Source organism: Gadus macrocephalus, chromosome 14, assembly GCF_031168955.1.
Source record: "Gadus macrocephalus chromosome 14, ASM3116895v1".
Taxonomy (NCBI): Eukaryota; Metazoa; Chordata; class Actinopteri; order Gadiformes; family Gadidae; genus Gadus; species Gadus macrocephalus.
This window is the reverse complement of record NC_082395.1, coordinates 21,422,977-21,445,971: the sequence shown is the minus strand read 5'-3', so window position 1 is coordinate 21,445,971 and position 22,995 is coordinate 21,422,977. Positions and strand designations below refer to the sequence as shown.

The 22,995-nt window shown below is 50.0% G+C and overlaps 2 protein-coding genes across 4 annotated transcripts in view; one reads left to right on the top strand and one right to left on the bottom strand.

The window, feature by feature from the left end:
• The first annotated feature begins 1,525 nt into the window (after window positions 1-1,525).
• Window positions 1,526-13,229, top strand: brd7 (bromodomain containing 7). Its single transcript, XM_060071681.1, has 17 exons — window positions 1,526-1,679; window positions 2,289-2,479; window positions 2,623-2,719; window positions 2,814-2,871; window positions 3,265-3,409; window positions 3,635-3,745; window positions 3,951-4,120; window positions 5,373-5,487; window positions 6,273-6,348; window positions 6,458-6,565; window positions 7,010-7,145; window positions 8,574-8,685; window positions 9,151-9,195; window positions 10,550-10,631; window positions 11,445-11,588; window positions 12,481-12,621; window positions 13,071-13,229. The coding sequence occupies exons 1-17, from the start codon at window positions 1,631-1,633 to the stop codon at window positions 13,139-13,141; spliced, it is 1,851 nt and encodes a 616-aa protein (XP_059927664.1). The 5' UTR covers window positions 1,526-1,630; the 3' UTR covers window positions 13,142-13,229.
• Window positions 13,230-13,271: 42 nt separating this feature from the next.
• Window positions 13,272-22,995, bottom strand: part of adcy7 (adenylate cyclase 7) — a 61,647-nt gene continuing 51,923 nt past the window's right edge. For all 3 annotated transcript variants that reach the window (XM_060071675.1, XM_060071677.1, XM_060071676.1), the window contains 7 exons: window positions 20,616-20,727; window positions 19,280-19,438; window positions 18,764-18,910; window positions 18,096-18,203; window positions 16,888-17,002; window positions 15,220-15,344; window positions 13,272-14,520 (listed from right to left, as the gene is read on the bottom strand). In XM_060071675.1, coding sequence (XP_059927658.1) covers window positions 14,374-14,520; window positions 15,220-15,344; window positions 16,888-17,002; window positions 18,096-18,203; window positions 18,764-18,910; window positions 19,280-19,438; window positions 20,616-20,727 — 913 coding nt within the window. In that variant the 3' untranslated portion in view covers window positions 13,272-14,373. The remainder of the gene's footprint in view (window positions 14,521-15,219; window positions 15,345-16,887; window positions 17,003-18,095; window positions 18,204-18,763; window positions 18,911-19,279; window positions 19,439-20,615; window positions 20,728-22,995) is intronic.

The following is a 22,995-nucleotide window of genomic DNA, read 5'->3' as shown; positions in this document are numbered from 1 at the left end:
AACATACAGAGAGGAATGGCTGGAATGGTATTTAATCATTTTTTTCCTACACGTTCTGCCCCCCCGGTCTGTACCTCTTCATAAAACCTGGAATGTTCTTATTAAATGCTCACCATCTTTCAACATGGATGTACATGCATGGTGATGTATGTCTATCGTTAATCACTTTGCTCTAAGGGAACATTACAGTGAAAGACATGGAATTAGCCCATTCCTGCGGGCTAATCCAACGTGCACCCTTGGAGGTGCTGTAGGTACGGTTTAAGAGCTAGAATTAGAGTGTTAAAACTGTCTGTGCTGCTGAGAAGTGACACCAGGAGGACCTCGGATGAGGAACGTTCCAGAACAGGGCCCAAGGTCCCAGGACCGGGCCAACAGTGCCAGATTGAGGCCCCCAGGATGGTGGAGGTTGTCCCGAAGAAGACATTGACATTTTTTACAAATATTATTATTATTATATACTGTGTTTTTCTGTGAAAAATCTAAACCCTAAAAGTGGGTCTTCGGGCGTAAATAGCTTGAGAACATCTGATTTAGACTCTCATCCAATCAGATTTCAGTTCCCCCGTTGGCCTACCGCGAAGCCAAACCACTGTGCACGGTAAACAAACATCTTGTGAAGTTGCGCCATTGATATTCAATGCCACTATATCTAACTTTGCTATATTGAAATATATCAAATATTGCCACATAAAGCGAGTATGTGGCTTCAATGGAGGCCTTGAAAACGATCTGCTGTTTTCGGATGCAGCAAAGTTTTGTGTTACACTTGTGGAAGTCATCTTTCATTTGTTCACAGAGGATGGAGCACAACCGCTCCAAGCTATAAAGCACGAGAGAAAACGGAGGGCTCATTATGTGACCACATACCACCACCTAGTGGTGGATTTGTAAATAGCATGCGTACCAGTAGTATTTCATATTTATACAATTTAGTAATAAATAGATAGATAAATAGAACAATAAAGTGCTTCTAGTAGTTCATCTTTTTGATTGGTTTACATAATGTGGGATTTTAACTATTCTATGTATTACCTCAAGTGTAAAACTATCAATCAAAATCGTGTCTAGTTTCCGAAGTAATCGCCCTAGACAAGAATGGTACCAACCTCCTATCATTTAATATATTTTGGTGCATTAGTGCCCATGGAGAACATTCTACATAAATTGTATACTTGTCTGCCTGAAACAGGTTGACAAGTGTTTTTGAATAAATCTGATATGAGAAGCTGCCACCTTATCCGAGGTTAACATGAGTAGAATATGTAGTTTACATGACAAGACTGGGAGTGTATTGTACATATAAGCATGCTTTAATGTTTGACCCACCCACCAGATCCAGATTAAATAAATAATCTACTCTTAAATATAAATATGCATAACCACTTAGTTTTACAATGCAGTGTCGAGTTAGTATGGCTTTTGATGTGACTATCTATGGATGCTATTCTCTTGATTGTAGTAAGCCCTTATGAATTGACTTACTGACTACTTGGTGCAGGAGTTCCAAATCCCGCCTGGCCAGCAGGGGGCGCTGAAGCCGCGCAGAGAGGCCGACCGCCCCTACTCCCGAAGGACAGAGATCACAAAGAAAGAAACACAGAGCGACCGTGCATCAAAACAGTAAACAATGGGAAAGAAACACAAGAAGCACAAGTCCGACAAACACGGATTTGAAGGTAAAACCTCTCAAAGTGTCTCATATCTCCGGTGCACTTGATATATGTAGCATTAGCTGACCGGGGCTATCCCCTTAGTTTTTGAAGCTTAAGCAGTTAGCCACCGAGCTAGCTGAAGCTAGCCGCTACACTAGGGGGAGATTTCTCAGCCATATCTAATGTACGTTTCTAAGATGTATAATGAATAATGCGTGCCGGATACAGTGGGAGATATTGTGGCTTAAATTAAGTTGTTCGCATTACCTTGACCTCTGAGTACCGATTCCCACATCCATGTGAATGTTATTATGTACAGTGCTGCTTATATAGTTATTATCATCTATAACCTGCTTATATTCAATGGAGATAAACTCAACAATAGTGCAGCTCTACGGACAGCTTGGGTCGTCCTCTTTGTATCAGCAAAAAATAAGTAAAATGTGTAATGAACTTTCTGTCAGGAAGTCCTAAGTGTCACTAGTGGTTATTGTAGTGGCTAACGGTTCCCCTCTACCTGTGTGTGTGTGTGTGTGTGTGTGTGTGTGTGTGTGTGTGTGTGTGTGTGTGTGTGTGTGTGTGTGTGTGTGTGTGTGTGTGTGTGTGTGTGTGTGTGTGTGTGTGTGTGTGTAGACGTGGGAGAGAGTAGACCTCTGAAGCTGGTCCTGAAGGTAGCTGGGAATGAAGTGACGGCGGGGAGCTCGAGCCGGGACACGTTCTACGATGAGCAGTCAGCCGACTACGACAAGCCCAGGGAGAAGAAAAAGAAGAAGAAAAAGGACAAGGACCGGGTGGTAGGGTCCCCTGATGATGGGAAGAAAAAGGTGGGACAAATATGGCTTGTCATTCTGTAAACTCACCATTTGTAATAGATTTCTGTAAATATTTAAGACTACACATATGCCAGTTCCCAGTTCCCAGCAATGGTCATGAATTAATATAAAACGTTTTTATTGGTTTATCGTAGATGACCAAGAAGAGAAAGGCTCAAGATGCAGACGGAGACTGGGAAGAACCGGAACAGAACAGAACTCCAATCCGCTCTGAGCTGGATAAACAGGAACGTACGTGGAACGTCGTTCCGTGAGAGTGTGCTGTGCATTGTTGTTCCCGATTCCACTCGCACAGTTTTTGATCCGGCATTCTTGTTCTTTTCAGAGAAAGAGCAGACTCCTCTACAGGAGGCGTTGAACCAGCTCATCAGACAGCTGCAGAGGTAGAACAAGCACTGCATAGTGTGATCACCTGGATTTCCCACCATCACTTGTTTAGATTTACATCTTCAAGTTGTACCTATTGCACGTTCATACTGTACATCTCTGTCAATGGATCTCAGTGACTTTGCATGGGGCGCTCTCTAAATGCATTGTGGGTCAATCCGTTTCGTCGGCTCCGTTGCCAGCGTCAAAAAGTTTAGAAATGTTAAACTTTTCAGGCAACGGCGGATCCGTTCAGATCGCGTCCCCCAATACGTCAGACACGCCCTCCGCCATCCGTCGACGGACGTGTACAGTGTGAACGTGGCGTTAGTGTCTTGTTTGCGTGACTGCATCCATTACATTTTCCACCATGACCTTAACATTATGAGTCTGTGTTTCCTCTCCTCTAGGAAAGACCCAAGTGCGTTTTTCTCCTTCCCAGTGAATGATCTCATCGCTCCTGGCTACACTCTGGTCATCAAGCGGCCCATGGACTTCAGCTCCATGAAGGAGCGGGTGAAGACGGAGTGGTACCAGTCGCTGGTGGAGCTGAAGGTACCTCCTGGTTTTCCTCCTACCAGCACAGACTCTTGTCTGCAGGGCCACCAATACAATGAGAAAATACTACATTTGAGATGTATTTGTATTTTAGAATGTATTATATTTCCTAACAAGACATGAATGAATAAAATACCAGCTTTTCCGTGTATTTTGGAGGGACAATTTTTTAGTGCTCAGCAACAGTGAATAACAAAGCCTATGATGTGTCTCTCCATGCAGACAGACTTCAGGGTTATGTGTGAAAACGCCATGATGTACAACAAGCCCGAGACCATCTATCACAAAGCTGCCAAGAAGCTGCTGCACTCAGGCATGAAGATCCTCAGCCCGGTAAGACCTTCCCTCTTAGAACGTCAACGAGACTTGACACAGATCAACAACAGGGGGCAGCATTTAGCTTCTCATGAAGACATGATGCTCCTCCATGCTTAGTATGCTTTGTTCCCATAGCCAATCGGTGTAATGTCCTGCTTCAATGGCCTCATTTGAAACCTTTTCAGAGCTGTGTTCCTAACATGTGTGGTCCTCCTCCCAGGAGAGGCTCCAGAGCCTGAAGCAGAGCATCGAGTTCATGTCGGGCCTGGACCTGAACGCCACCAAGCCAGGGAAGACCGAGGACGACGGTGGGGCCGGCATGGACCAGAGCCGGGACGGGCTTGGGGCCTTGTACTTCAGCGAGAGCTCCCAGTCTCCAAGCACTCCCAGGTCCAGTCCTATACACCGCCTCCCTGGTCCAGTACTACACACATAGTCCCTGGTTTACTATACACAGAGTCCCTGGTTTACTATGCACAGCCTCCCTGGTCCAGTACTATATACAGTCTCCCTGGTCCAGTACTATACACAGTCTCCCTGGTCCAGTACTATATACAGTCTCCCTGGTCCAGTACTATACACAGTCTCCCTGGTCCAGTACTATATACAGTCTCCCTGGTCCAGTACTATACACAGTCTCCCTGGTCCAGTACTATATACAGTCTCCCTGGTCCAGTACTATATACAGTCTCCCTGGTCCAGTACTATACACAGTCTCCCTGGTCCAGTACTATATACAGTCTCCCTGGTCCAGTACTATATACAGTCTCCCTGGTCCAGTACTATACACAGAGTCCCTGGTCCAGTACTATATACAGTCTCCCTGGTCCAGTACTATACACAGCCTCCCTGGTCCAGTACTATACACAGCCTCCCTGGTCCAGTACCATACACAGTCTCCCTGGTCCAGTACTATACACAGTCTCCCTGGTCCAGTACTATACACAGAGTCCCTGGTCCAGTACTATACACAGAGTCCCTGGTCCAGTACTATACACAGAGTCCCTGGTCCAGTACTATACACAGAGTCCCTGGTCCAGTACTATACACAGAGTCCCTGGTCCAGTACTATACTGTCCAAGGCTTGAACTTGTATTGCTCTTCTGTTTTCCTCTCAAGTTATTTTTTTATCTACATCCCATTTCTTCTTCCAACCAAAACAACTTTTGCATTACATCACCCACGTTATCAGATAAAAAAAATGAAAAAAACAATTTCCTCCAGTGAAGCGTGCCGAAGTCATCGCCCTCGAAAATTTTCTCCGGGCGGAGAATGTGAGGAATGCCGTGCGGCATGCTGGCTCCTGCCTGCTTTCAGCCGTGCAGCGCCGTGACGCAGGGTCGTCCTTTCATCAGGCCCGAGGCACTAAGCCATCACCGGCTTGTGAATGGCCCTTTATCTCTGGATCCATATTATACAAAACTGGATCAAACCTTTACAGACTGGCTTTTCGAATCATTGCTGATAAAAAAGAAAAATGGCTGAGCGCTTCCATAACGTTGATGAAAGGAAGGCGACAGCCGGGTCTGGTCCCGCTGCCCTCAGGGATGGTCGTTACAGAAGCCGGTCTGGGCCCGCTGCCCTCCGGGTTTGGTTGGGTTTGCACCTGGAGCTCACGGTGTGTTTTTATGTTCCTCCACAGGCAGGACAAGGAGTCCAAAGAGGAGGTGCTGAAGGCGGAGAAGGAGCTGGAGGAGATCCGCAAGGCTGTGGAGGAGTCTGCCGGCAAGCTGACCAACCGGTCACTACAGTGCCAGGTGGGTGTGTGTGTGTGTGTGTGTGTCTGTGTCTGAGCGTGCCTGTGCATGTGTATGTGTGTCTGTGTGAGTGTGTGTGTGTCTGTCTGAGTGTGTCTGTGTTTCTGAGCGTGGCCATGCGTGTCTGTGTGTCCGTGTGAGTGTGTCTCTGTCTGTCTGAGTGTGTGTCTGAGCGTGTACGTAGGCTCTGTTATGTACAATAATGACGTCATTATTGTAATTTAAAGGCACTCTGTTCTTCCACTCCTCAAACGGCCCGACTCTGTCCTGTGCACACACATGTTCCCTGTGAGTGTGTTTGTGTCTCCACTGAATGCCGACACTTTCCCCAACGGTCTCTTGATGATGTAATCCGTCCAGCCCGCTCCCTGCTGTGCTTCCTGTCCCCCACCCACCCCCCACACCTTACTGTTAACTCACAGAGCACAAGTCCGCATAGTTTTCAGCGTGTCCACTCCTCCCTGGACCGAATGTCATAGTTTCAGGAAACAGCTGCCACTTCACAAAGCAATGGATCTCCCCCAAGGGTCCCTCATCAGCCTAATGTCTTCTGGGTCGGAGGTCACAGCAAGGCAGGCTAAAACGAGCGGCGAGGGTCTGGCCACGCCACACAACTCCCTCACCCTCTCATCTGACCATGTTCATCCGTTCACTCTCCTCAGCATTGCTGTCTGAGAGACACTGACAGCAGGGCACCAAAGCTGATGGATGGCATTGAGATCAATGAATGACACCACACACTTTATCTCATTGTGTGTGTGTGTGCTTGCCTGTGTGTTTGACAGCTGGAGTTCGGGAGGCGCAAATCCGACGGCTCCACCACGCTGGCCTTCCTCAACCCAGCGGACCCCTCAGCAGGAGGTAAGGAAGTACCCCGTTGTGTGTCTCTGAGATGGAGTGATTTAGACTGAGTGTGTGTGTATGAGTGCGACCGAGGTGATGTTGACGAGCTGCTGCTGTGTGTCCTCAGAGGCGGGCTTCTGTCCGGTGAAGCTGGGCATGATGAACAACCGTCTGCAGAGCGGAGTCAACTGCCTGCAGGGCTTCAGGGAGGACAAGAGGAACTGGGTGACTCCAGGTACTGACACACACACACACACACACACACACACACACACACACACACACACACACACACACACACACACACACACACACACACACACACACACACACACACACACACACACACACACACACACACACACACACACACACACACACACACAGTCCCAACCGATATCGTATGTGGTGTGGGGGTGTCCTTCAATAAAAAGCAGCCTCTACCCTGAACGACTCTTGATTAGCATTGAGGAGACCGGCTTGTGATCGGCTCCCTTATTTTCCCAGAGTCATGCCTCTGGTGTCAGTGGAAGGCCGAGAGATGTGCTCCTTTGAAGTGTTTCCAGCAGCAGTGGTAGCAACTGTATTCCAATGAAGCCAGAGCCTCCGTTTGCTCTGTGGAAGCGTGATCCAACGTCAGGCGATGACCCCTGACCTTTGACCCCTTACCTCTGAACAGTGTCCTACATCAACCACGGGCCGTTCACCTCCTACGCGCCCACCTACGACTCCAGCTTCGCCAACGTGGGCAAAGAGGACTCGGACCTCATCTACTGCTTCTACGGAGAGGACGCCAGCCTGCACGTCTCTGAGAGGTACCGCCACAGCCTCTAGCCCCGCCCCCAGCCTCTAGGCCCGCCCCCAGCCCCAGCCTCCAGCCCCTCCCCAGCCTCTTCAACAGCCCCTGCCTCATCCTCTAGTCCCTCCCCCAGCCACTACAGATGAGGGGCTCTGCGATTTATTCATTCAACTTCCGATGAATTAAAAAAAATAAAAAAGCTTTTTTCTTATATTGTTGGCTCAAATTTAGTTTGCATGGAATTAGCAATGTAATAATAATAATAATAATAATAATACATTTAATTTAGAGGCGCCTTTCAAGACACCCAAGGTCACCTTACAGAGCATATAGTCATTCAAAACTATGTAAAACAGACTAGGAATAAAAGGAAAACAGAGGTTAAACATGAAGAATAATAATAATTAATTACACTCAAAGACGCCTAAAGTGAAGGGGGGACCTCACTAACCAAGTTGAATGTAGCGTGCTCGCTCTGTGTGGGTTTGATTCCTCCAGGGCCGCTACGGTTCCTATAGTTTCTCTCCCGCCTCCAAAACCATACAGGCAAGGCTGGTGTGTGTATGGGTGTGTGTGTGTGTGTGTGTGTGTGAGACCACAAAGACATCTCCTGCTCCTGCCTTCACACCCATTGTCCGCTCAGCTACCGTACCCCCCCAGGGCCCCGTACCCCTCCAGGCCCTCTTACCCCGGGCCGGAGGGGGGGGGGGTCTGTCACCGCCGGTGGGTGTGTAAGCGGCCATACGCCTCGCTGGCCTCAGCCCACACACTGCTGCCAGGCAGCGCCCGCTACGCTGCTCAGAGGCGACGGGCTGAAGCTCTCCAATAACAAGCGTTTACGGGCTGGAAAGCACTAGAAGTCCTCCACATGGCCGTGGCTCTGCTCAGGATGGTTGTGTTGTTTTTGGGTGGTTTTGATTTTTCTTTCGAGAGGTGGGCGGTTTTAGAGAGGGACTTTGGTCATCGTTAGTCTCTTCTTGGTAATGTTAAGTTTAATGGTTGCTTTCTAATTGAACCACACGTCAGCGACGACGGTCTATAGCATAAATGGGTTTATTTTAATTTAGTTGGGTCATAATTAATAAGTTGTATAGTTCCATAAGTATGACTGTTAAAGCGCAGACTACTCACCCTTCTTTGGCGTTACTTTTATCTCCCAACGTTATTCAATAGACCTTATAGTCTCACAGCTATCGCCTGTTTATTCAGCACTTGTAATAAGGCAGCTCATTTGACAATGCAACACACATGATGCTGTGTCACGTCTGCATTTGTGTTATTTTGCTTCTCATGGCTTCTTAAACATGGTGAATCTGGCTACTGAGAAATAACTGATTTCTCAGTGTAACTGGCCTTCAGAGAGTGGTGCTGCTGTTCTGGAGTCAGGGAGCTGAACATGGGACCAGGTACCAGTGTGGGTCTGATGTGTGTCTGTGGCTCTCAGCATGTCAGAGTTCCTGTCCCGCTCGGAGGAGTACACGTACAAGCTGGCCGACAATCTTCTGGACGCCATGACCCGCGGAGAACATTCCAGATCGCTGGCGGGAACGGAACGGGTGAGCACCGGCTTTGCTTCTTCTGTGGTGGTGTGGTCGTCGTGTACCCTTCCCATTTGAACTGGATGAACAGCAATATATAGTATCATTGCATTTTGCTTTTTTCGGTTTAGTGTCGGAATTAAAGGTAACGTTATTGTACCACCAGTGTGTGAGTGTGATTAGCCGTTACAAGCCGTCTTGAAAATCGGCCTCTTCTGACATCGCAAGTGGGCGTGTCCACCTAGATGTATGACGGATAGATGAGCAACGTTTGCTACAGTCCACTGGGTAGGCTGGTAGACTGATCTATCTAGTACACATCTAGGCGGACACGCCCACTTGTGATGGCAGATTTTCAAAATGGCTTGTAATGGCTAATCACACTCAGACCTGATGGTATATGTCACCTTTAACCGTTTTCTATGAAAATGTACTAGGTGAGGGAGGGAGACTAACTGATGACGCATTTCATTTGTGCTGCAGGTGGAAGAGCAGACCAGAACACCTGGGACCAAGGATGCCACCAAGGTAAGCGCTTCCAGGCATCTCCGTCAAGTGACTGTAGCGTAGAAACTAGTCAAACAGCAGCCCGGCGCCCGGTACAGGTGGGGGAAATAAGCAGTGGGAGGGGCCAGTGGAAGCACGCTGAGCTGTGATTGGCTGATACGGTTAATGCAGACAGTTGAATGTGTGGGTCGGTAACGGGAGACCCGTGGGAAAGTCGTGTTTTCGTTGCATAAGGAATTAATCAGTGGTGCCTCACCCCCAGCTCGGTGCTCGGAGCGCGGTGCATCGTGGGGGAGGCTTGACTCAGACGGGGGGGGGGGGGGGGGGGGGGGGGGGGAGGGGAATAGATGTCCTCTATCTGGCCGTCGGTTCAAACAACGTCCGGTAGAATATAATAGAACTAAAAAGTGACAAAGAATGTTTCATCAATAACTTAATCTCTAAAGAGTACGTCTCAATACGCCAGTACAGTGTTTGAAAGAAAGATTTAAAGGTAGATGCCAAACATCTCTTCGCTAGTTAGACATTTCAACTCGCTGAGTGTTAAACGCGACCTCTGAGTGACCTCTGAACGAACCCAGAGCCCTCCCACGGTGGGGGTTACACAGGAAGCCGAGCTCCGGGACCTCAGTGTCCCAGTAGGCAGCCGGGGGTCTGCAGCAGATCCAGGGCCCTGGGTTGACCCGCGTCCCGGAGCGGCGGGCCCCGGGTCATGAGTACCGCACCCCCCCCCACTCTCGTTGGCGGACCAGGAACAGGAACTCCAACACGACCCCGCACTCCGTCTGAACTCCCTCTGCGCTCGGCTTTCCTTGGTGGAAAATCCGTTCCCAGTTTCCAGCGTGTTGTGTGGAAATGGTTCTGATTCCCTTTATTTATCCATTCCCCCCCCCCCGGGCTGGAAGGGTGGTGGGTGGGTGGGGGGGGGGGGGGTCGTGGGTAGGCTTCCAGGAAGCCCAGTCGGGGCCCCTGAGATCAGGCACACAGCAGTCCTCTGTCTGGGCTGTTTGCTGTGTTTGGAGCCACTCCATCCACCTCGGGGGGGTGCGGTCTTTCATTACATCCCATTCTACTGAGCTGCGCTTCAACAGCCTGGCCAGAAGGCCCCGCTCCTATTGGACACCGGGATGTTCCTGCTGGAATGTATCTCCCCCTGTGTGTGTGTGTGTGTGTGTGTGAGAGATTGTGTGCTAGATTTTGTGTTGGTGCGTGAGAGAAAGATTGTTTGGGCGAGAGATTGGGTGCGCTCGTGCGTATGTGTGCGTGCGTGAGAGACCATTGTGTGTGCGTTTGTGTTATGTAACGGTAGATTAAACAGCAGGCCGGGGCTGAGCTGAGTCAACTGAGCTGATCCCTGTTCTGCTCCGGTTGTTAGGCGCTGGATCCAGAGCTCAGCGCTGGCAGTCGCTGCAGCTCCCTGATGAGTCCGGACCCAACCCCCCCGGAGCTCTCAGACGGTAACTCAACCCCCCCCACCCCCACCCCCGGTGTGTGTGTGTGTGTGTGTGTGTGTGTGTGTGTGTGTGTGTGTGTGTGTGTGTGTGTGTGTGTGTGTGTGTGTGTGTGTGTGTGTGTGTGTGTTGTATGAGACTGTATTTCTCCAACCTGCGTTCGAAGGCCAAACATCTCCGTCCTCAGTCCCGCTTATGAAAGGCGTCTCACTGCGAGGAGAGGCGGAACAACGCCGCCGTCTGTTTCTAATCAAAAGCATTGAACCGGCGAGTCCTCCTCGCCTCTCCACCGCTCAGCCTGGGCAACAGAAAGCTCTTTTAAAAGTGTCGGCTTTCCGTCTCGGCCGCGGTGGACGTGGAGGAACGGTGAGCTGTAGCACTGAAGGGCTCCGTCTGTTGACTCAAACAGAATGGGGCCATTGTGCTGCGCAACTCTCCAAGGTCCCGCGGATTAAGCACCCACTCTGTCTGTCTGTCGATGTATTGATCGTTGTGTGTGTTTGTCTGCGTTGAGGTTTCGTCTTTTTGAGGTGTGTATGATTTTTCTTGTCTGTATGGATTTGTGTGTGTCTGCGTGTTTGTGTGTGTGCCTTGTGTGTCTGCTTTTATGTTTATGCTTGCTCCTGTGTGTGTGTGTGCGCGCTCCTGTGTTGGTGTGTGTGTCCCTGTGCCTGCTTTTATGGGTTTGTGTGTGTGTGTGTCTGTATGATTGTGTCTGTGAGCTCCTGTGTTGGTGCGTGTGTGTGTCCCTGTGCCTGTTTTTATGTGTGTGTGTCCCTGTGTGTGTGTGTGTGTGTGTGTGTGTGTGTGTGTTTCCAGGTGCCCAGCTCTTCCAGGAGAAGCTGGACGAGACCACCCTGCTGCTGCGCGAGCTGCAGGAGGCGCAGAGGGAGCGTCTGAGCTCCAGGCAGCCGCCCAGCGTCATCCACCTGCTGGCCCCCAACGCCAAGGAGCTGCAGCTGGGTAAGAGGCTCCCTCCTCGGCCTCTCTCTGTACCTCTGGCTCACACTGACGCTCCACAGTCCTGCTCCCATGAATGGGGGCTTTACACACGCACACCTGTCTCCGTATGTGTTGGGCTCACTGCCGGAGCGCGACACAAGTCTTTTTGTTCACGGGGTAGCGATGCCCCGTGACCTCTTTAACCGAGGCAGTCCCAGGGGAATTTCGATGAGATTTTTCCTCATTTGTGGCTAGCATGCTGCAGCGATCTGACACGTCTCTAATTAACAATCGTCTTATTGAATTTGCATCGTGTGCCTTATTGGTATCGCATGTCGGGTAAATGCTGGGATACAGAGGTCTGTTGTCCCCTGCTAAGCTCGGTATATGATACCAGTTACATCACTAACGGAGGTGCGCTGGTTATATCTCCTGTCCACCCTTTCACATTTACATTTAGGGCATTTAGCAGACACTTTTATCTAAAGCGACTAGCATTCAGTGCATTTGTCAGAAGAAACAGAACCAACAATATATCACTGTCGGTACAGCAACGATGTTCATGAAAACAAGTGCCAAGCACTTGGAATTGCTTGGTTAAACCATTCTGCATAGACAACAAAGATAGCTAGGATAAGATGCTACACAATGCTAAGTACTATTTAAGTGCCAGGACGTACAACATACAATAAGTGCGTACATTAAGTGCCAGCACGTACAACATACATTAAGTGCGTCCATTAAGTGCCAGGACATACAAAATTCATTAAATGTGTACATTAAGTGGCAGGACGTAGAACATACATTAAGTGCGTACATTAGGGGCCCTTTTCATCACAACCATTGAAACGCCCACTCCACTGAACACAGTATCCAGCGTACTCCCATTAAAATGTCCCCCCCCCCCCCCCAGCTGAGAAGGTGACGGAGAACCTGACCCGGCTGACCAGCCAGGTTGCCCCCAGCGACGTGAGCAGCGTCCGCAGCATCCGGAGGGCCATGGGCGTCTCAGTGCCCTCGGAGCCCAGCGGGCCGCTGGTGGACCTCACCACCGGTAGGGGCCCCCCAACACAGCTCGCAGCAAAGGCTATGGTTCCACGTCAACGCAGCGCAAGGGGGGTTTACGGACCTGTTACGTCCTTGCGGACCCTCTTTGCGTCCACCGCAATGGCCTGACGTGCGCCTCCCAATATGTAACCTTGGCTGTGTCCGCTCACTAAACCCGGACAGAGCCAAAACAGGTCAACGACTGCGTCGAAGCGTCTGCATGGTCATTGCTTTGCGTCGACGTGGAACCATAACCGAGCCTTGATACCACAGAGAACCACACGTGGGGTTTACAGCCGCCTCCCGCGGTTATTGGCCTTTCACGGCTGGGCTTTGAGGCGAGTGTTTGTCCATCGTTTGCCTCCATTAGTAAGATGCTCATGTACTGACATAACCGTGATTGTTTGAGGAAGGGGAATAAGGCACTAGGTTTCTATTCTTGTTTGTGCTTTGCAGTGCAAGACGTGTCCGAGCCCATGGACGTCTTGTGTCGGAGCCAGGACGGGACGCCGGTGTTGGCTGTGTAACATCAACGTCCTAATATCTCGTGGTGCTTTTTGTGTGACATTTGTATGCATTGCAGTTAATAAACTTCAGTTTCAACTTTGTTTTTTTAACCAATCTCTAGTGGAGTCAATTATTTCGCAAGACACTCGATCAGACTTACAAAACCATTTAATACCTTGTGCAGCTGTACAAAATGAAGTCCAGTTAACAATCAACACCATCGCAGTAATCACGACAACAGACGGATAGCGGTCCAACGCTAAGGCAGGTTTTCAGAGGCACAGAGCGAGCAGAGGCGTCACAGCAGACCTGGTGGTGAGCATGTCCCAGTCCCAGGATGCAGCTCGTGCACAGAGAGGCAAAGCGGTGCTTGAATGATGTCTTGTGTTGGCGTATCTGTATAGCGGCAAGCAGGTGACCCACATGCACCTCGGCACCTCGTAATGCAGAGCTGGTTATAAAGATCCTGTGTCTAAGCAGGGAAGTGGGGAAGATGTGAATCATCCGTTAACCCCACACGGCTGGAATTATGATGAGAAGGAAAGAGAATTTCATGGTTATTTCACAATAACACTTTTTTTTAACATGAAACTATTGATATTTTATTCACCTTAAACTTGAACCTTTCCCTTTTTTGTTTCTGATTTGCGGCGTCGCTTATGTACAGTATCTTACAGACCATAATAGACCAGGGCACACACGTGGTGACCATTACACAGTAACAGAGCAGAGTCCACCTTCCTCCAGGAAGCCAAACCAGGAAAAAGGACGTCTCCCAGAACATACAATCCTATAAGGATCCTTGCGTACGGCCCCCTCGCGGGGCTGTCGGTGCTCCAACATTCCCATCTGTCCCATCCAGTCTCGTGTGCGTTCCCAGACCGGCCGTTCCCAGAGGCCACCTCGAGTAAACGGGTGGGGGAGGAGGGGGAGAAAGATGTGACGGTACACGAATGGACTGCAAAAAGACGGCAGAGCGCTATGTACAGCTCTCCGGAGTGAACACCTTCAACACCCCCAAGTCCCCAGTGACCCCTGACCTTTGACCCAGTGCCGCTGAGCCCCGCTCAACGCCGACATGCTCCGGGGACCGTCCATCCAGTCCCTCCGTTGAAGCAAGCCACAGTCTCCCCTCTAACACCATTCTGATCAGCTGGGCGCCGCCTGTACTTCCGGTCACACGGGTAAGTCCTTGGTATTGGGGGGGGGGGGGGGAGGGGGAGGCGGAGGGTGTGTGGGGGGTGTGGGGGTCTCAGCTCAGACCCACGCCCTGCTGCTTGCACATGTCGGTGCACACGAAGTAGGTCTTGAGCTCTCCCTTCCCCTTGACATTGATAAGACCGCGACACTCGCACGAGTAGCCCAGCTTCTGCAGCATGGCCGACGTCTCCTCCGTCACCTGGGACACACACACACACACACACACACACACACACACACACACACACACACACACACACACACACACACACACACACACACACACACACACACACACACACACACACACACACACACACACACACACACACACACACCATGAGGACCTCCACCAGGTTTGTTCATGTGCTGCTGACAGCTGTTTTTCTGTGGCTTAAACAGCGCTATGGACATAACGTACTCTTCGCCAAACAGTCCATCAAATCATGGCTTGTTACAGAAGTACATGGTAGGGCCGTGCCTGACCGCTAAGGTCAGTTCAAGAAGTTAAAGTCACTCAGTTAAATATGTCGTACGTGTTATCGGTGCTAAAGGCTGTAGGCATCCAATGGAAAGTACTCGGTTTAACAGGATTATTTAATAAAAATACATCATCTGAAACAAAGGCGGATGTCTAATTTAGGAAGCTTTTTTCTTGCCCTCTGGGGTCGGGGTTCATAAATATAAGGCCTGTTAAGCCCTTTGAGACTGTACCGGTGATTAAGGGTTGTACAAATGAAATTTAAATTAATTGAATGTCCTATTGCAGTAATGGAAAGAACAACCAAAGCCACCAACTTTCTTTTTAGAAACACTGGCACAAATCGGTCTGGTAGGAGTCAGAAGAAGTCTTCAGCCTAGCAGAGCCACTCTCCTGGTGCGCCGGGAGTCAGCCTACCTGGATCTTGCCCAGCTCTCCGGTGCTTTCCATCCGGCTGGCCACGTTCACCGTGTTGCCCCAGATATCGTACTGAGGCTTCCTGGCTCCAATCACGCCGGCGATCACCGGCCCGTGGTTAATACCTGGCCAGACCGGGGAACGCGCACGGTTAGGAAGCCGACCTCAGTGAACCGATGAAGACAAACCATGAACTAGTGAAGCGCTACTCAGAAACACAGAACTTGAACCCCCAGGACAACGCTTCGGACCTGGGGTGACAGGGCCCTCTCAGTGGCCATCCCCTGCCTCTGGAACTCCCTCCCCAACCACACCCCACAGGCTAATACTCCCTTTAACCAGGCCCTCAAAACCCACCTTTTCAAGATCGCCTTCACCTCATTACTCCTTCCCTCCTCTCTCCTTCCTCCTTTTTTTAATCTATTTACCAACATACGTTCTATTATTTTATTTTTGTGTTAAGTCTGTAAAGAGTCTTTAAGTATCTAGAAAAGCGCTATATAAATCATATGTATAATTATATTTATTAAATCATTGATGGATTGTTGTGCAGTGACAGAAGAAAGTAGGTTCTTCCTTTTTCCATGTGAAAGAAAGTTCCCCCAACATTTATGAAACATTACTTAATAACCCACGGAATATCAGGTTACATCTGCTGCAGAGGACTAAAGTTGGACCCAACGGCCCAAAATAATGCATTCAGATATATTCCTTGGTTTTGGGATGAATAGAATACTCCTTTCTCTATATAAATATATTCAGGGTAGCAACCACGTGCCAAATATTTAAACCATATGCTGTGTTTGAGAGGAACCACTCGAAAACGCAGAACAGAAGAACATCGCTCCGAAGACGTCAGTGCTGCCTCTTCTCAGTAAAAACGACCTTCAGCCAACCTTTTCAGGGGAAATTAATGTCTTTTGCTGTCGTGCGTTTTGACGCAACTTTGTCGGTGATAAGAGAAGATACATTGTATGGAAATATTTACAGGCTGAAAATGAAATGTGCTGCAGACTGCGTGGGAATGAGAGCAGGCCAGGTCTGACTTCATGCCAACGCTAGCTCAAGCATAAACCTCCTTTGTAGTCGCATATAATGAAGTAAGATTAACAGAGACATATCTAAAGATTCAGTCTCATGCTTTTTTAGACTGTTTAGACAGTTTGTTTCTATTTTCCACTTGTTCCACCAGACTGAAGCTGCAGAAGTAATAAAAAACCCGGAGGCCAACTTGTCGATTTTATAGGAGACTATAGGGCTGTGTTTGGTACAGTTTGGCAGTTCCAGTTCGGCTACCACCTCTTCTTCTTTGTGTTCCTGCTCTCTCATTCCCATCCAAAGGCCAACCGTGACCCAACACCCTCTGTTGTCTCATGGCTTCCCCATGCAAGGCTACGACCGCTGCTTCAGTCTCGGGATCCGGTTTGAACGAGGGAGCAGTCCAGGCTGCTGGCCCCTCCCAGACTTTGCCGGGCGAGGGGGTAAAAACAAACTGCCGCCCCCCCCCCCCCCCCCCCCTCCCCGACTGATGCGGTCTCAATGCCACGATACGCCAGGTTGCCATGGAAACCCGATCTGCCGCTTCCAGCTCGGCATTCGGAGCAGCAGTTGGTGGCGTTAATGACCCCCCCCCCCCCCAGGGGACCCGGACCCCCTCGCCCGACTCACCCACGCGCAGCCGGAAGCTGTTGAAGGAGTGGCGGTTGATGCCGTCCAGCTTGCCGATGAGGGCGATGGCGAACTCCACCATGTTGCCGATCTGCGCCCGCTGTCTCTCGCGGTCCTGGGGGGACAGAGTGACAGTGAGGAACAGCGGTTCTACCGCGTGTGAGGGCAAATGGACTGCATTTATCGGGCGCCTTTCTAACGAGTGGCCACTCAAAGCGCTTTACATTATTGCCTAACATTCACCCATTCACACACACTCACACACCGGCGGCGGAGTCAACCATGCAAGACCACAGCCAGCCTGTCGGGAGCCTTTAGGGTGCGAAGTCTTGCTCATGGACACAGCGACACTCGGCTAGGAGGAGCCGGGGATTGAACTAGCAACTTTCCGCTCAACCCGCTCAACCCGTGTGTGTGGGTGGGTGCACCCACACACGTTAACCTTTGTGCCAGGACACTTTTAGAGTTACAGATTTATGTCCTGCAGACATCAACCCTTCCACCCCTAGTGAATGTCTCGCCCCGCACCACCTGTTGGGCCAGGTGGTGGGGGGGCCAATGGACCTGGAGGAATCCACCGACTGTTGAGCAGCGGTCAGGTGGGTCGTTTACCGGGACAGCCCCCCACAGAAGAACCAAGAGTGTACTGTGCGAACGAGCGGTGGATGATCAGCTTGATCGCTTCCGATTCTCTTTGTTGTATTGTCTTCTGATCAGATGATTGGATCTTCGTTCGTAACGTGATGTTTGAGTGTATGTGATTCATAGAATAGTCTGTTGCATGAGATTTATGTGTTGGACCTCAAGCTGACGTCATGGTGTTAAACAAAGAGGATCCCAATACATTAATAAAAAGACAAGAACGCATGACGATGAGAGAGAAGGACTTAAACCGGGGCTAACGTTGCTACTGGCTGTATGAGCGCGAGAGGGGACTATCATGGGAGCAGCTTAGAACAGTTGGCATGGCTGAGGGATTTGAAAGACGGACAACTCAATTCATTCTGTCGCCATCTCATCTGAAAGGTATTCATGACGCAAAAGATAAATGTTGCACGTCCAAGAGGCGTGGTGACAAGACCCAGGACCCCAGTGTCGCGGTGACCGCTGACACCCAAAGGAAAACGACAGCTGAGGATCCCTCGGGATCTTGAGGACCCTTTGATCCGGGTCTGAGCGGGGGGAGGGGGGGAGGGGGGGTCCACTACCTGGTTGTTCTCCTGGCCCGGGGTGCCGCTGAGGCCTGCGGCGGCCATGTAGGTGCTGCCAATGGTCTTAATCTTCTCCACTCCGCTGAACTTGGGCTTTGACAGCAGCTGTTAGGGAGGCACCAATCAGAAGGAGTTAAATGTGAGGCATGTGCTGGGCCCGGGCATCGTGCCCTGAATGCTCACAAGGCCCGTCCACACACTCCGCAGACGGCGCCACACGTCAGTGGTTCTCAAACTCTTTCTACTTGTGTATCCCCTCTAAGATATTGTTTCAGCCGAGTACCCCCTTCACCGGCACCAAACATATTTTTCGAGGGACTTCTTTTTGGGTTAACATGATTATTAAAACGGTGCAAACCTCACAATTAAGTGAAAAACATGGGCCTCATGCAACTGTTGGCAAATTTCTCCCCCCAAAAGCAGCACAACGCCAGGGGAGGGACAGAGCATGAAGAAGGGAATCCCATTCAGAAATATTAACATCAATTTCACGGATTCTCCTTTCTACTTGTTTTGGGATAGACATTTGTACAGCGGTTCAACAGTAGAGTTTCCTCAGCTTTCAGAATTGAAACTTGCTCAGGATGAAGTTTTAATTTTTATTTGCATTTTTTGGTCATCAGAGTATGCCCTGCAGTACTCCAAAGTCTCGCCAGTGAACGCACCTCGTCGAAGTCGGCGATGATCTCGTTGAGCAGCCGCAGGCACTCCAGGCCCTCCTTGTTGATGTCGCACTCCGTGTAGAACTCCTTGAAGTCCGGCACCGAGGCGAACAGCACGCACACGCAGTCGTATGACTTGTAGTACAGATCCTGGGGGCAGAGGGTGAGGCACGCCACAGGGGGGGTCAGCTTCCAGGAACAGCGCAAGCGTTAAGAAACTGAAGACGATGACACTTAAGGAGAAATAAGTTGAACTAAGTTGAACCTAGACGCTGCTAGGAATGTATTCTAAATTGGATGGCCAGGGTCAAGGGTCAAGGTTCAGGGTTTCTCCTTTGACCATCCAGGGGTCAAAGGAGAAAAATGTCCCTTTGAGGACTTTCATGCAGATATCCTTCAAAATAATAGCGCAGCACTCTTGTGTGTCAGACTGTGTAAGAGTGTGTGGGTGTGTGTGTGTCAGACTGTGCTACTGAGTGAGGTGAGTGCGTGAGAGTGCTCATGTGCGTGAGGTTCCACCTCGTTCTTCTTGTTCTCCCCGACGAACAGGGCGGCCACGTGCGCCGGCAGAACGTTCTCCAGCAGCAGGCGGTTGAGGTTCTCCCGGGTTTCGATCTCCTCCTGCTCCGTGCGGTTCTTGTTCTTCAGCAGGAAGTCCTGCCGGAAGCACGACTCGTTCTGGGGGGGGGGGGGAGGGGATGAGACAGGGGAGGAGGGAGGAGACGGGGGGATGGGATGGGGGAGGGAGGAAGGGGGGAAAAATACAGAATTAGCAGAGGGAGCGAGGTTGTACTACATGACCTCTGTGTGGGGAACCACAAGAGCGCCTCAACGCCTCGAGCCCATCGCCCCACTCAGAGAAACAACGACTCATTCAGAGAGCCGGGGGAGGAAGCATCAGCTCTGAGCAGAAATAGACGGGATTGGATCATATCTCAAAAAAAGTGTTTTGTCAATTAACGGCCGAAAACAAATGTATAAATGTAGCACAGGAACAACGGCGACCACAACGGGAGCTTCAGACGTTGGAAGCGTTCCTGATCGATGACTGATGGCCGCTTTACGCTCCTCGAGGCTACGAGGGCTGACGCCACCCGGAAAGCCACGGGGCGGCGCCGCACATAAACAAGTTTCAAACTACAAGGGCGCGGGCCGTGCGGCCATGGGAAACTTTGCAGAGCTGTAAAGGGTAAATGGACTGCATTTAAAGAGCGCTTCTCTAACCAGTGGTCACTCAAAGCATTTACAATATTGCCTCACAAAATTCACCCATTCATGCACACATTTACACACCGACGGCGGAGTCAACCATGCAAGGCGGTTTAGGTGTCTTGCTCAGGGACACCTCGACACTGACCCTGCAGGGGGTGTGAAAGCACTGCTGCTCACAGCTTCAGGGTGCTGCCATAGACTTCTGATGCTGGGTGAGGGTAAACGCAGCTCAAAGCATGACTAACGGAGAATCCAAAACGATCCCAGAAAGGCGAGTGACCCAAGTTTGTACCTTCAACCGTTAGCAAACACAAATGAGAAATCGATGCTTATTGGTTTCCGGGGCTAGACGTTGAACACCGTCATATTATAGGCACACATCCTGCACATCATGGAGGACATTATCGTAGCCAAACAGAAACAATACAGGGAGCGTCTAATGCGTTTAAAACCATCAGCGTACAGGATGCGGCTAATTGAGTTTCTCTGTGCCGCTCCTGCCTGGTCAAGGCCTTCTCTTCCTCCCCCTGGGTCTGTGGAGAGAGGACAGTGGTTGGGGGGGGGGGGGGGGGGGGGGGGAGGGGGGAGGAATGGGGGAGGAAGAGGGGGGAGGAAGGGAGGTGGAGGGAGGAGGGAGGCTTACCTGCTGGGAGATGATGAGCATGGTGACCAGGAACAGGGTGATGTAGATGCAGCTCATCACCTGGGGGTGCTTCACCAACCCCAGCTCCTCCAGTCGAGCGGCGTCGGTGATGCTGACCCCGCAAGAAAACAACGCATTCAGGTAAGAGTACGACACAGCGTCCTGTACACACACAGCCTCTGAACACACACACAGCCTCTGAACACACACACACACACACACACACACACTGGCTCTGGACACACTCACTGCCTCTGAACAAATACACACAGCCTCTGAACACACACAGCCTCTGAACAACACACACACACACACACACACACACACACACACACACACACACACACACACACACACACTTGAGAGTTGGACGACAAGGCAGAGTTTCTCATGGATCGGAAGGATGGGGGCAATTAAGTTGGTAATAAGATAATCCTTTCAGGAGATAAATTTTTATGGAGAATTGTTAAGCCAATTCAATTTCCCCCAACTTTTAAAAGATGTTTAAAAATCAACTGTGCTTCCGCACCAACAGAACAGACTTATTTATGAAAGTTAATTTAAACTAAATTATATTTTCTCAGCAGCACTCCTCATCCAAACACATCTATGCACAGCAGGAGGAGATAGAGGAAGAGAGCGAGGAGGAGAGACAGAGAGGGAAACAGAGAGAAAAACAGAGAGAAAGGAGGAGATAGAGAAAGAGGGACAGAGAGGAGGATAGAAAGATAGCAAGGAGAGACGGAGAAAGAGGAAGAGAGAGAGACAGAGACGGAGACAGAGAGAGAGAGAGAAAGGAGAGAGAGAGAGAAAGAGGGACAGAGAGAGGAGGAGAGAGAAAGATAGCGAGGAGAGAAGGAGAGAGAGACAGAGGAGGAGAGAGAGACAGAAACAGAGAGAGACAGAGACAGAGGAGGAGAGAGAGAGAGACAGAGACAGAGAGAAAGGAGATAGAGAGAGAAAGAGGGACAGAGAGAGGAGGAGAGACAGAGAGACAGTAAGAGAGTGAGAGGAGAGAGACAGAGAGACAGAGGGAGGGAGGGGGAGAGAGAGTTTGCACTCGGAGCAAAACGCTCAGTGGAGGATGTGGTAAGCTTGTGCCTTCAACACACAACACTGCAGCGCCCGGGTTCCCCCAACGCCTGCGCCCGAGTCTTGTTTGTGGGTCACAGCTCAGCGTTCAACCCCACCGGCCCTGTGCTGCTCCACCGCACACTAACCCAGCTGGGGGTACCTGCCTCCACCTCGTATCTATGCATACATGTAGGTAAGTGTATGCATGTATAATATGCATACCCACTGTAGTATGTAGGTCCGTCACCACCCCTTAACACCTCTGAAGGGTATTCCCTGCAGCGCTCCAGCTGCTGAACACCCAGGTTTGAAACACATTTGTTGTTGTGGAAGAGCCCACTTTGTTTAATGTGTGCACCACGATCTGAACACATGTCTGTGTGTGTTATCATATGGGCAAGCTTTCTGATTGAGAGAAGGGAAGAGAGGAAGAGGGAAAGAAGGAAGGAAAGAGAGGAAGAAAGAGAGGAAGAAAGAAAGAAAGAAAGAAAGAAAGAAAGAAAGAAAGAAAGAAAGAAAGAAAGAAAGAAAGAAAGAAAGAAAGAAATGACAATGGATCAAACAAACGAACGAAGATCAAACGTGAGGAAGAAGGAAAGATATCACGATCGACCGTGAGAAAGAGAGAAAGGAAGAAAGAGTCTTTGTGTGTTGCGTAGTTCCACTGTACTCGGGTGTAAGTGGCTGCACTCCATTGAGGTCCAGGCCAGGGCATTCTGCCGGTATACAGCTGGTTCCTCTGAGACACGTGAGATGAACCAGGAGGGAATCATTCTCTCTCTGATCTTCTCAAATAGCCACAAGTGCTGTAGGTCTCTGGGCCGTTGGACGGGAGCAAACGGCTTTTCATCTTTCCACTTCAGGAGCACTAACACAGCGTTGAACACAAGGGCCCGAGGTAATAGCAGTCAAACCATCATTTGGGAGCCAGTGGCTGGATTGTGATGGATGGTAATGGAACCCCATTGAATCAGTGATGTAAATGTCGCTCTGCTCCTTGTGGGGGCTGAGGAGAACGTTACCAAGATCTCCATTCTTATTACCTTCAGATTTTTAGATGCATACAGATGGTTTATTTTATCCTTACTTTTTGATAGAATGCAGCAATCAATCAAGATAAGAAAGTGTTCAAATGATAACACTTTTCTAAATCGAATAAAGGCAATTACAACTCTGTAGTGTAGGACAAATAAACCCTTTCTAAGTTCCTGTAGACCGCTGGACCTTCTTTCTACATCCTCAAGCAGACAACGAGATTGGCTCTCATTCCCCCAACGGCCACAATGCATCAGAACCTGACTGCGGT

Excerpts from the sequence above, each read along its gene's own strand:
- brd7 (XM_060071681.1), top strand. The coding sequence starts at position 1,631 with ATGGGAAAGAAACACAAGAAGCACAAGTCCGACAAACACGGATTTGAA. Across the intron at positions 2,872-3,264 it reads CTCATCAGACAGCTGCAGAG|GAAAGACCCAAGTGCGTTTT; the intron begins GTAGAACAAGCA and ends CCTCTCCTCTAG. Across the intron at positions 3,746-3,950 it reads GCATGAAGATCCTCAGCCCG|GAGAGGCTCCAGAGCCTGAA; the intron begins GTAAGACCTTCC and ends TCCTCCTCCCAG.